The sequence below is a fragment of the Platichthys flesus genome, chromosome 9 (genome assembly GCF_949316205.1).
Source record: "Platichthys flesus chromosome 9, fPlaFle2.1, whole genome shotgun sequence".
Lineage (NCBI taxonomy): Eukaryota > Metazoa > Chordata > Actinopteri > Pleuronectiformes > Pleuronectidae > Platichthys > Platichthys flesus.
This window is the reverse complement of record NC_084953.1, coordinates 20,097,593-20,109,938: the sequence shown is the minus strand read 5'-3', so window position 1 is coordinate 20,109,938 and position 12,346 is coordinate 20,097,593. Positions and strand designations below refer to the sequence as shown.

General features: G+C 43.3%; 1 protein-coding gene across 1 annotated transcript in view; it reads right to left on the bottom strand.

The window, feature by feature from the left end:
• scfd2 (sec1 family domain containing 2) overlaps positions 1-12,346 on the bottom strand; it is an 86,216-nt gene that overhangs the window by 57,658 nt on the left and 16,212 nt on the right. The window contains exon 4 of the mRNA XM_062395650.1: positions 10,702-10,877. Coding sequence (XP_062251634.1) covers positions 10,702-10,877 — 176 coding nt within the window. The remainder of the gene's footprint in view (positions 1-10,701; positions 10,878-12,346) is intronic.

Below are 12,346 nucleotides of genomic sequence, written 5' to 3'. Positions count from 1 at the left end.
CTTATTCCACCCCATTTCAATCCTAACTTTATCTCCCAAGGGTCTCGTTGATCATCCGCACTTCCCAGAATTCTTGGGTCACAAACTGTGTAACACTCATGCACCAAGCATCCACGTCAGCAACCGGTGATGATGCTCCCCACACTGTGTTTGCATGGATAATTTCTCTACGACAGCTCCTGACACAAGGAGCTTAGAGGCCGCTCAGGGTGTTATACCTTCAGTCAGCGGGGGGCTCGTATGCCAACAGCTGTTTCCAAGATGATTATCCCTGTCACCTTATTGGTCCATAACACAGGTGGGTGTTGTATAATTGAGACAACAGTATCTTTGACAATCTCTGGCCATTACTCCAAATTTAGGGTGAGACTGTGCCACAGAGGGTTACGACAATGTTTGACTCGCTTCTCCGATAAGTAACGGTTCATGTCAGGCAGTAAATCCTCAGACGCACACCGGCCGGCTCTGCATACACAGTGAAAACGTCTCTCTGTTCCTCAACCTCTCCCATCATGTCTGTCCTTCCTGAACAGATGGTGAACACATCGCTAATGCCTTGTCTGTCTGTTTGTCTGCCCTGTGATGCAGCGCAGAGCCCTCGCTGCTACACGACGACTAAACACATCACAGTGGCAGAGACGTCCAACCTTTTCAAACATCTCCATGACCGTGGGAATCGCAGTGTCACTGATGGTCTAAGTGCTAAAGTGTCCAGACAGTACCACTTAGCTAATATTATTCATTAATATCTATTGTTTGAGGTGTAAATTAACATAACTATTATGCAAGTCTGTAGTGGCCTCACACTGACAGCAGCGGCCCAAAGTAATAAGTCGATTTACTTAAGTCTTTTAGGTTTTGATATACTTTTCACACTTTTACATTCACCCTGAAGATGTTGAATTGGGATTTTACAAATGAAACACTTAAAGGATTCATACAAAAACGATGAGGATAAAATGTTATGCTTGAAGCCCAATATTTGCCATTTTTAAAATAGTTATTTGGTTTTAACATTTTAATTTCTTGCCTTAATTGGTAGTTTGACAGTTTGCAAATATTAGTGCATGAGTAATAATACAAAGGATAGGCTTTACTTGTTCTGTTGAAACATTTTAACTAGATACCTTAAAAAGTATAGACACTATGACATGATGAGCAACACACTGCTACTAAACGAGGTGTTTGTAATAGTTTGTCCACCCACACTGGGGACAAACAACTTTCTATAATTCAATGAAGTGCAACACCACACACTACTGCTGGAGTCAGCAACTCTTTGACAGTCTCAACACAAACTGAATATGATGAGCTTTACAAATGTAGGATTTATTGCAGGGCTTGGTCACTAGACATCATCAGATTTAGGTATACCTAACTCTTAACTCAGTGTAGGGTTTATTATAATTAATCTTGTTTTATTCTGAAACGTATGATGACATATTTGAGCATATGCTTATAGCAAAAGTTTTTGTCTATTTGAAGAAACAGAAAGAGAAACAGTAAGAGCAGAGTCAGCCAACAGCAGACTAAAATGCAAACTTGCAAAACAAAAAATTTGAAACATGCAGTTTAACCTCTGTATTGTTGTGTTTTAGGCAGGATGTGGAGAAGCGGCTGGTGCAGTGTGAACAATGACATCTGAACTTTTGATCCTAGAGGCCAGATGTGCAGTTTAATGTGTCGTCTGTGTCAATGCTTCATTTTCTCTATAATCAGCTCCTAATAACAACAATAAGCAAGTGAAAAACAGTTGAAAGCTGATGACAATTTCAACACAAACATGACCACCCAAACTGAACACATGCTCATCAAATCATAAACGGCAGAATTTATTATGCCTCTCAAACACACAATAGACACCATGTAGAAAGGCCGTAAACCTTATCACCGTTTGTTAGCGCATGGAGTTATAAGATGAAGTGATGTTCAGACACATGGGGCGCTCACAGCAGCAAACTTGAAAGAGAGAGCACACAGCGTCTTAAATAACAAAAGCAGGGGGAAAAAGTTGGGTGGAGAAGCTGGAGAGTAAAGAAGTAGGAGACTTGAGGGGAGGGTGGTGTGGGGGGCACATGGTGGCAGAGCAGTCTCCTCCTCAACCCCCCCGTGTATCTCCCCCCGCTCATAATTAGCGGTTCGGCGTCGGTGCTCGTTTTAGGTTACTTTTATTCCTTTTTTCTACATTTCAATGAAAACAGCAGCGGGACAAACAGGCCCACATGTGTGTCCTCGTATATACCAAGCTTAGATCAATAGAGGAGGAGAAGCGGGGCATGCGAGTTCACTCCGGATGCGGGGGAACATAGAAATTAGTGACGTTTTCCCTGAAATGTCTGCAAAATCAAGTTTTCCTATTGGATAGAGCGCATAGCGAGGAGGGCTGGAACGGCTTAGCTCTGGCTTTAACTGGTATAAACTATGACAGGCAATGGAAATATTTTAACAAAACTCTGTAGGCATATGAAGATGCACTGCTGTCCAATAATCCTTATGTTCTGGTTACTTCGGCACTCTCCATGCACTCGCTTTGTGCCATGTGTAGCTCTTTGAAAATACTTCTTTTTGTGAGCTGAGTTTATTAAACATGTGGGCTATGGATCTCTATTTGCCATAATTGCACTAAACATATCCAGTATTTTGGCAACTGTTCTGAGGCATTTCTTACAAATCCATTTACAAATATTTTGTCAATGCGTACATGATCACATGGGCTGCTCCGGTTTCAGTCTTTTGCAGGATGTTTCAGCATGTGGCTACAGTCCCTCTCACTCGCTGCTGTACCAGATACACCCCTCTGCCCCAAATAAAGAGTGCACGGACATAATAGACATTTCTACACATAAACACAAGGCCAATCATATTAACAAGGAAAGATGAAAGTGTTAGAGGAGAAAAAAGACAGATGCTTTAGAGGAGGAAAAGTTACAAGAAAAGTAACAGTATGGAACCAGGGGATGACAATAATATATTTAACTGCCTCCAGACCCCATCAGAGAGAGAGAGAGAGAGAGAGAGAGAGAGAGAGAGAGAGAGAAGGGGCTGGGGGGGTTGTCTCCCTATTCTTTGCACACTTATGTCAATCAAGTCATTGGAGGAGTGGAGTGGTCCCTCCACAGATGATTTTCATTAGTAGCTCATACAAGATGATTCCAAGAGTAACACAAGGCAAGAAGCTGTAACTATTTTCTTGTGTCCATGTTGCTCTGAACAAATTCCAACTCAGGTTGAGAGCTGAACTCAAAACCAGACACAGCTAATGTTGTTAAAAGCTCGAAACATGAAAAAACGAGAATAGCACTCAGCAAGGTCCAACAGTGCCTTGAAATTGAATTGTGCCACATCAAATTGTTGCACTCATAGATATTAGAACCCTATTTAATATAATTTGTTATCAAGATGTCAGAATTACTTCTTAGGAAATTGACAAAAATGTTGAAAAAAGCTCTATCTCGCAATGTTTAAGACATTAAACATTGCCTAACCCTTACCCTGAGAATGTTCCACTAAAACATTATGGGTGGTTCTTCCTTGGCCAATGTCTCACCCTTCCAACAAGTTCCAATGTAATTGGTTTGGTAGTTTTTGCGTAATTCTGCTGACAGACAAAGGAAAATGAAAACATATCCTCATTGGTGAATGTAATTAAAACTTAAAAAGGACAGGGACTCATATGCTCTGCTTACTCACACAAGATGCTGAAATCGCTCTGCTATGAACTTTTCAAACATTTAACCAATTTAAGTTGTTCCTCTAGAGCCAAAGGTCTCTGTAACATCAGACGGGTCAGGGGACAGTTTTGAGTTATTATGGCTAACATGACATTTCCATTTGACACGCCAGTTTCAGAGGTGGCACACTCTCTCTCTTGGTAATAAAGACGACGCTGACCTTGTCATCGATACACATATGCAACAATTGGTAAGCTTCACCTGATCATACACTCAAACCACTTGGATCAGTCTGTTGAGATATGTAGGTACACATGAAGCCTTGCCCCAGGGAAGTATGGGTAATTAATGACAGAGCGAGGGTGGCAAAATCTGTCTCTGATTGACCTGGTTTGACCCTGCCTGCTTAGTTACTATGGTGACTGGTCAGTCTTGTTCCCTCTGGTTGACTGGACGAATCCCTGGGGCAACAAGATGGTCTGGAGGGTGGGTATGGGTGAACACAAGGGTGGGGAAGGAGGTAAAAACTGGGGTTTCAGATGGGTACAATTACACCAAAGAGGAGTCCTTGTCCCACCTTCGTTTCGTGACCTAAGGGGGTCACTCCTACTCCGAACTAAACCTATTCAAGTTTTTGCCAATCCTTAGCAGTAGGGGGCACTGCCAATCTATCATGCTCCTTAATGTGTAAACCAGCAAAAATCTGGCCAAATAAAGAGAGCTCACTGTCCAGGGGCTCACAAGGCTGAGCATTCATCATCAGTCACCAAAGCACAGAGGAGTGTGAACTGTCGTGTCCATCCGGAGCGATAAAAACTGGAGCAAATTTTCTCAACTGCTGTTTGCCGGAGTACTCATCATCTTTAACTGATACGTCACAATGAAAACTATTTAATCTGGGTCTAAGAAGCACAGAGGAAGACACTCAAAGGTCCTGGAATGTGTCTCTGTCTCCCATTTAAGATCAGACATTAAGACACAAAGATACATGTCCTGTGGGCTGTGACCTTCCCTGGCCTGTGTTCAGCAGGTAGTGACAAATGACCTGATAGTTAATCTGTCCTGAAGTCGAGCTTTTCTACAGAGAACAGAGAGCTTGTTTGTGACAACAGGAAGTTGAGACACTGTTAATAAGCACATTAAAGGATGCACATGCATGAATGCATGCATGCACACATGGCCGCACACACACTTAGCTGCAAGCACATCTGACCATAGTTTAAGGGAAACATCAGGGGAAACTATTAATATAAACAGCGAGCAATGACCTGTCAAACTGAGGGAAGGTGTCGAGTGCCCGGCAAAGGAATATAAAGGTATGACGTGGTTCGTTGGCCAGCTCTTTCTAGGACACTAGGTCATTGTTGGGTCTCAAACCCCCGACATCTTTCCTAATGGTCAGCTTTTTTACGAACTTTCCTTGTTAACAATCTATGGGTGAATGCTGGGCATTGTGGGATTTTTCCCCAGTCTGTGGTGTCTTGTTGGAGCATGCTCAAATGAATCTGACGCCAGCAGGCCAAGTCAGCAGACCACAATAACTTGACTCACTGGTGTCAGTGGTAGATCCCAGAGCCCCCCCTCTGATCCTGCTCCCTGGACCCCCACTCACCAAAACAATGCAGGATGACAATACAAGCACAGTGCAACAAAGATCTGAGACAGCAAAAGTGTGCTGAAGTGGAGAAAGCAGTGTAGATGATCTCCAAGAAAGATAAACATTTGCACTCTGCAAGAAAGTGTGAGAAAATAATTTGGCTGAGGCTGCGAAAAAACATTCACTTTAAATCCTACAGAACCCTCAAAAACACACATCTGTCAAGAAAGCAACCGAAACCCTGGGCCACATGAAAAATCCTCCTGATGCAATGGGTACTGACTCCACAGTTTAACAGCAGATGCGGCGAACGCAAATCTGACGGGCTAGAGAACAATGCCAAAACAAAAAGACTGCTTTAAGTAAAAGAGAAAATGTTTAGTGCATTAAACCTTTATGAGCTCATCCCTCCCTTGGCTTCAACATTCAAGGAGCTGTAGCTCTATAATTTCACAGCTATTAACACCAAAGTAATTCCTATAAAGTTTTAGTTCAGTGGGCTGAGACGTACATGTAGTAGAAAGGCGCTTAGTAGAACATTTAAAATGCAGTATTTGCAAATTACTTTTTGCTGAGAAGTGGAGTAATTGAGGTTTAATTTAAGTCGATGGGATTGAGCCTTCTTGTATTCCTTGATTTTCCAGGGCAAAGGTATATAGCACAATCATGGCCGGTAGGAGGGCGGGGCTATTATGGATAAGTAATGCAGATCGAGCAAAGCACCTATCTGTCATAGAGAAGGGAAGTAATGATAACAGGAAGTGAGATGAGTTGGTGTTGCCCTCTGGCCTACCAACCCATCACCTCTGTTAAAAAGGTCCCCCTCTATAAACAGGCCTCTCTCTGCCTATTAAACAGATAGTACATTAGGCCTGAGCTGCGCAGAACAATGTAAACACAGCCGTCTCAGGGTATGAGCTTTTAGAAGGGGAAGGGGGGAGAGGAAGAGAGCTGTAGATGGGGGCTATTCCTGGGTCTTCCTGGGAGTGAACTCCCATCACCGCTCTTCTCTCCAACTGTAATCCTCTCCAACTAAACACAGGAAGGAAGAGATAGGTAAATAACTCACTCCTCTGATAAACCCGTCTTTTTTCCAACTTTGCAAGTTTTAGAAGTGTTGTTATGCGTCAGTACAGAGCTGTTGATATTTAAACGTTCATGTTGTACAGTACACAGTATACAGTACACAATGTATATATATAAATTAAGCATATGTTCGGAGAAAAACAGAGATACAGGGAAAAGGGTCCCTTAAAGTGCAGTTTGGAGATAAAGGATGGGTGCGAGACAGAGAGGCCACTTTGTCAGGAGACAGACAGGAGTTGATCCTGAACCTCCTGTGGTTCATTCGGTGAGGGGATCTGTGTTGCCCCAGGGTTGAGGAGGCTAAAGAGAGGAATCACAGTGGCTGGATGAGGCAGAATGTGGTTAAAAGTGGATGGATGGGCAGACAGTCAGTCCAGGTCAGTCCAGATGTGAGGCTGTAAAACAGTGGGGTAGTGTGGGAGGTCAAAGCTGGACATCTGAGGGCAGCGCCCCAGAGACATTAACACCCCTTTGTTACAATCAGCAAAACACGGCAAAATCCCCCCCTGTGGGAGCCAACGGGGACACAGCAGAGATGGAGAATGTATAGGATGAGGGGACAGGCTCTATACCCTGGGGATGGGCCAATTACAGGCTTACAGCCCCCTGTCTGTCTGTGGCATGCAGCTAAGATAAGAAGAGGTTGCTTGGGAAGAATATCAACATTTTCCTCCTCTTTCGCCATAAGAATTGATTCTAGCCAGGATCCTGACACAATGCAGACCTCTACAGGTCAGTTAATGCCCAAGAGGGTTTTAGGGACAGAGGTGAAGGGTCATGAGTCTTTAGGCAGAGTTGGGGGGTTAACAGACAAGATTATCAGGCTGAATACTTGTATGCAATTAGCATATAAACAAACTGTATACATGACACAGCAGCATACAGTAGATTTGGAAATTATTGTATGTGAAGATAAATGATGAGTGAATACGACCAATTGAAAATAGAATCTGCCATGGAGTTCTATTTTCATGAAATGAATACGAAGCCCGTCGGGTTTGGGTTCATAGCTCTATTTAAACCTATATACATTACATAGTATTTCAAACATAAACACAAATATACCATAGAAACAGAGATTTTAACCAGGTAGGCAATTTGATTGACCTATGGGAGATGGGGGACCAGTGCAGACGACTGCAGCTTTCTGTCTGAGCTGTGCTGTGACCAGTAATAACTTGGGGCCTTGAATGTTTGCAGAGGCATGCCCTTGTAATCCCAGTGGAGGAAAGCAACAGGCCGGGGTGAGAGAGGTTAGCTCCTCTCTACTGCACTGATGTAATCGCTCTCATGTTCAGTGACGTGGCTGCACAGACATTCAAAGACCATACTGCTCTTAAAATGTCTGTCATTAGCAGAAATTTATAGCTGCAACTTGTTCCGAGTCAATTCTCTTTGGGAGAGAAGTACAGTAGCAGTGTGCAGGCTTAGCTTGGTGAAGGGGAGGCTCTGACTGGGCTGTTGATGGGAGGGCAGTGCGTAGCGCCTGTGATGTTCTGGGAAGCGGTGAAAGAGGGAGTCTGTTGAGTATTGCCGGGGCCACACCAGCGCTGACCATGTCTAGCAGACACATTCTCTAACTGTGGGCTGGAGCTGGACCAAGGCTGCTCAATCTGCCCCATTCAGACCAAAAAGCCAGTTACATGCCAGGTAAGCCAGCGCCAAGGGCAGCAGGGGTGGGGGTTCAGTTACAGGCAGGGTGGCAGTGGCAGCAAAGAAGATATGTGACCATTTCACATAAATATAAGTAGTATACTGTGTGGGTAATACATCTAACTGCAGTATAAACACTGTATATCAAAGTCCAACTAACATGTCATCCTGCATAACCAAAGCTGAGCCCATATCTTATTAACCTCTCAGGTATATCGTCTTACTGGCAAAGGCAGCCATTAAAAGTCTGCCAAAGCACCAAACGTTTTCCAACATTTTACATGGGTTACAGGATATTAAAGCACTACCTCATGATCAGCAGTGTGCCAAGCACCGGGGCCGGCAAGCAGTAAGATGGCCAATGTTTAGATATCACACTTTAACTCCACCAAACAGCTAATGGTACACATGTTAGAAGACCAGACTGTCTGATTTTGGTTCAGCGTTTGGAGTCTTGGCAGCCTACGAACTGGGACACAGCTGTAGACTGAATACAAAATCCACCATCCAAAAAATGATGTCAAAATAACCGGGATAAATTACTGCCAACGTTGTATGGATGACATCACTCGTGGCCATCAGGGGACGGAACCGCAGTATCAAGGTCCAGCTGATACAAGTAATTAACCAATCGCAATTCAGTTTCAGCAGTCAATCCTGAATTTTCACCTAATTTCAGTCATCATATAAGTAAATAAAACCATATTTACCATGAAAATGTACATGTTAGCAAAACCCAGTGTTATAATAGCTAGCTAAAATGTTGATAATAATAATAATAATTTAAATTTACTCCATTTTCGATCCACTAAAAAGGAGAGGGGGGGTTGATTATCTATACTGCAGCCAGCCACCAGGAGCGATCATTACGGTCTGGTTTCACTTTTGGGGACCTGTCCCATCCTCCACTTTATATACAATGTTTGGTAAACCACTGTGTTGTAGTTTCAGTCACAAAATTGTAAACACATTCTTATACAGACAAATCATTGGAGTGCAACGAACCAGGCCGGCCCATGAACTCGGTAGCCCTTTGCCTCAGTACGGCCACGGGCCACTGTGCACCACAGACGAGCTGGCCTGAATAAACTCCCACTGTCCACCACCAATGGAGTGTCCAGCTCTACGTAGTGGTGCCCACAGCAGCCCTCACATACTCAGGCAGAGCAAACACAGCCTTGACCGACAGGCGGAGCTGAAAGGCGTTTCATCCCGCCATTTTGTAATGTAATTAACTTCTCTCTGTCCATGTCGAGCCAATGCGTAAACCTCGCATGAAAATTAAATAAACACAGGGGGCACAGAGGACAAACAGCTCATTTCCTTTAATACCGCAATAAAACTCTGGCCCGTTTTGATTGCAAACACCAGCTCTCACATTGCGCTCAAGGTCCGATTATGAGATTTGATTCCTGAAGAATGCCTCTATGAATCTAGGCCAAGTGCTATGTATGCTATCCCTAGGCTAAATACAACAACTGTCTATTACTAACACAGTCACCATCAGTTTAACCCGACCCACTTATACCTGACAGCACAGTCACCTCAAAAGCCTGATGGTTCTGAGAATGAAACTAAACAAAGGGGTGAGAACGTTGTACTTCGAATGATCCAGGTAAAGTGAAGAACCATGGAGGAGAGGATCAAAGTGGAGTCATGGAGTAAATGAATACTGGAACTTTAAGCCCTAAAGTCTTCTCCCTTTATTTAATAAACCAGCAATGGCCCCAGCTGAGGTCCAAGGTTTAGGAGGTTGTTTTCAAATTCCAATTAGGCATGGGGCACTGCTGCAAGCTTGTTTTATTTTTCCGTGATTTAGTTTAATCAGCTCCTAAATACTCTGCTGTCCTACTGTTTACACTACAGCTTCAGGAATATGAAAAGACTGAATGAAAATAGAAAGGTAAGAGACAGGGGAAATGGCTTTAGCGCTAGTTAGCTCATAGTATGGCGCTGTTTAGCTAGTAACCTGGTGATACAAAGGGTTTAAAACACACACTGATCACAGGTTAAGATCTAGAATAAGATGTTAGAGTAAGAAGTGTTGACTGGCTGGTCTGGGGTTTGATTTATTCCTACATTCCAACTCATCTCCTCTGTTGGTGATCTCTAGCACACAAACATGTTGACCTTTCAAAAGTCTAACACACGTGTACATCCGCCTCAGTCTGGCCTTGTAAACTAAATCCCTCTGTTTTCTAAATAGCATGAGTGGAAATCTGGAATTTTTTTTTCACAGTGTTTACTGGATCTGAATGTTTTCCCTACAAACATAACTGACCTTGTTTATAAAGGAGAGGAATCTGTGTTTTTTTCCTGTCTGTGTCAGTTAACACAACATTCTGGCCACCGTTTAGAGAACCACAAGTACCCACTTAACTGCAGAGCAATGGCAATAAAATATTTACCAAGGGAAAGATGTGAAAGAATAATCACCAGGTTAATCACCAACTGCCAGTAAATCTACAGTTTTTCTCCCGAATTCTATCAGGGTGGCATGGTTTTGGAATAACTTTGAAAATAATGTGTACATACTTTTAGATAGTTCTAGATCTGCATTCCTTAATATTAAAAAGGTAATTGCGTTCCTCAGAAATATTGTTTTGTAGATAAAGAGACTGTCGGAAAAAAAACCTATGTTGCCATTCGCTGTAAAACAAAGGGACAATAGGTTTGTTTAGGATGAGGACGGACCTGCAGCAGCAGGCGCTCGAAGGCCAGGCAGGAGTCCCAGCGGGGAAGGTTGGGGTGGCCGAGTGTCTGGGCCGTGGCCAGGCCCAGCTGGAGCAACCCGCAGTGACTCTCCAGAGCGCCCCAACTGCTCCGAAACAGCTGCGTGTAGGAGCACAGCTGCTCAGGGGTCACACGACCTGCAAGGAGAGAAGAAGACACTGTTAAAATGTTATGTCATCATAAAAATCATCACTCAACATTGGCAAAAGCTCATCACACATCAATACAGGCCCCAATTGTACTCTGTATACTCAAACACATGCAAACATCCCTCCTCCTGATGGGAAGAATGGCGTGTGAAAACAGAACAAATAGACAACCATTTCCAAGCATAACAGCCTTTTTAATAACTATCATATACTCAGTTTGGGGAAGAGGGGGGATGACTGATACCAAAGCAGACAATAATATTATCTTAATGAGCAAAAAGCTCCCCAGGCTGAGTGAGAGCACAAGTCGTGCAGAGGTGTGTATGTGTGTGAGTTTGGCTCTGCCAGCCAGGAAGCAATACCCTTTATATGTGCAAGAGCAGGTTGAGAGTTACAGTCAGACTTTTCAGTGAAATGTTTATATCAGAGTCACAGTATATGACTAAACATCACCGAGATTATATATAAATGTGTGCGTGCATATAGCCGAGCTGCAGCAACACAGATAGGAGCTCTTAGCGCCCATGTTAAGTGTGACTAATACTGTAAATCAGTGATGTATTATTTATAAAGGCACCAGAAAGAGGTTCGACTCCTCACACCATTTAAGAACCCCCTCCCTCGCCCGCCCTTCCCACGAAGATTCACAGAGACACAGGAAGAGCGGTGTAAAGGCTGTAAGGCCTAAAGGGGGGTGTGTATGGTGGCCTGGAGGTACGTGGGGCTATGTCAGGGGCTGGGATAGAGAGGGGGCACATTAACTCCCCATAAAGCCCACTTCTTCATGTTGATGTTCTGAACCAGCACCAGATGTGGGAGTATTTCCTGTTGGACTACATGGCCAGTGTTTTCTTTAGCGAGGCCAAACACATGACTAGAAGAGAAACAGACAGGCAGGATGAAAAATACAGCGGAAAGCTTCATATTACTAAATACAATACGGAATCAAGGCACACAAAATGGAATGAAAACTATTTTTTTGAAACTGTAAAAGTGGATCTACATTTGTGAAATATTTTCCAAAAGGAATCATCGAGGGAAGCGAGTAAAACTAATATTCACAGTGGCTGATAAGTAAACCCCACAGCGAAACAGATTTCTGAATTCCCCTATTGAGAAACATATTTTCCAAAGTGAGCTGAAAGATTCAGTTTGTTGAGGGGAAAAACAGAAGAAACGTCTACAAAAGGGACTCAAGTTTCAAGTATTTCTAAAGAATAAGCTTCAGTCCAGAAATATTCCAAATCCTGAAAAGCTTTATTGTGAACAAATCCCGCATAAAATCTCCAGGCAGTTGGAACCATGGTTCACCGAGCTTGATGTGCCAACCATAATTTAGAACCAGGAAAAAGGTCCAAAGCCAGAGCCAAGCATAATTTCACCTGAGATGAGGCAATGAGAACGGTGCAGTGTTAGGCCAAATGTGATCAGACTTTAAAGTTATAGACCGGGAACAT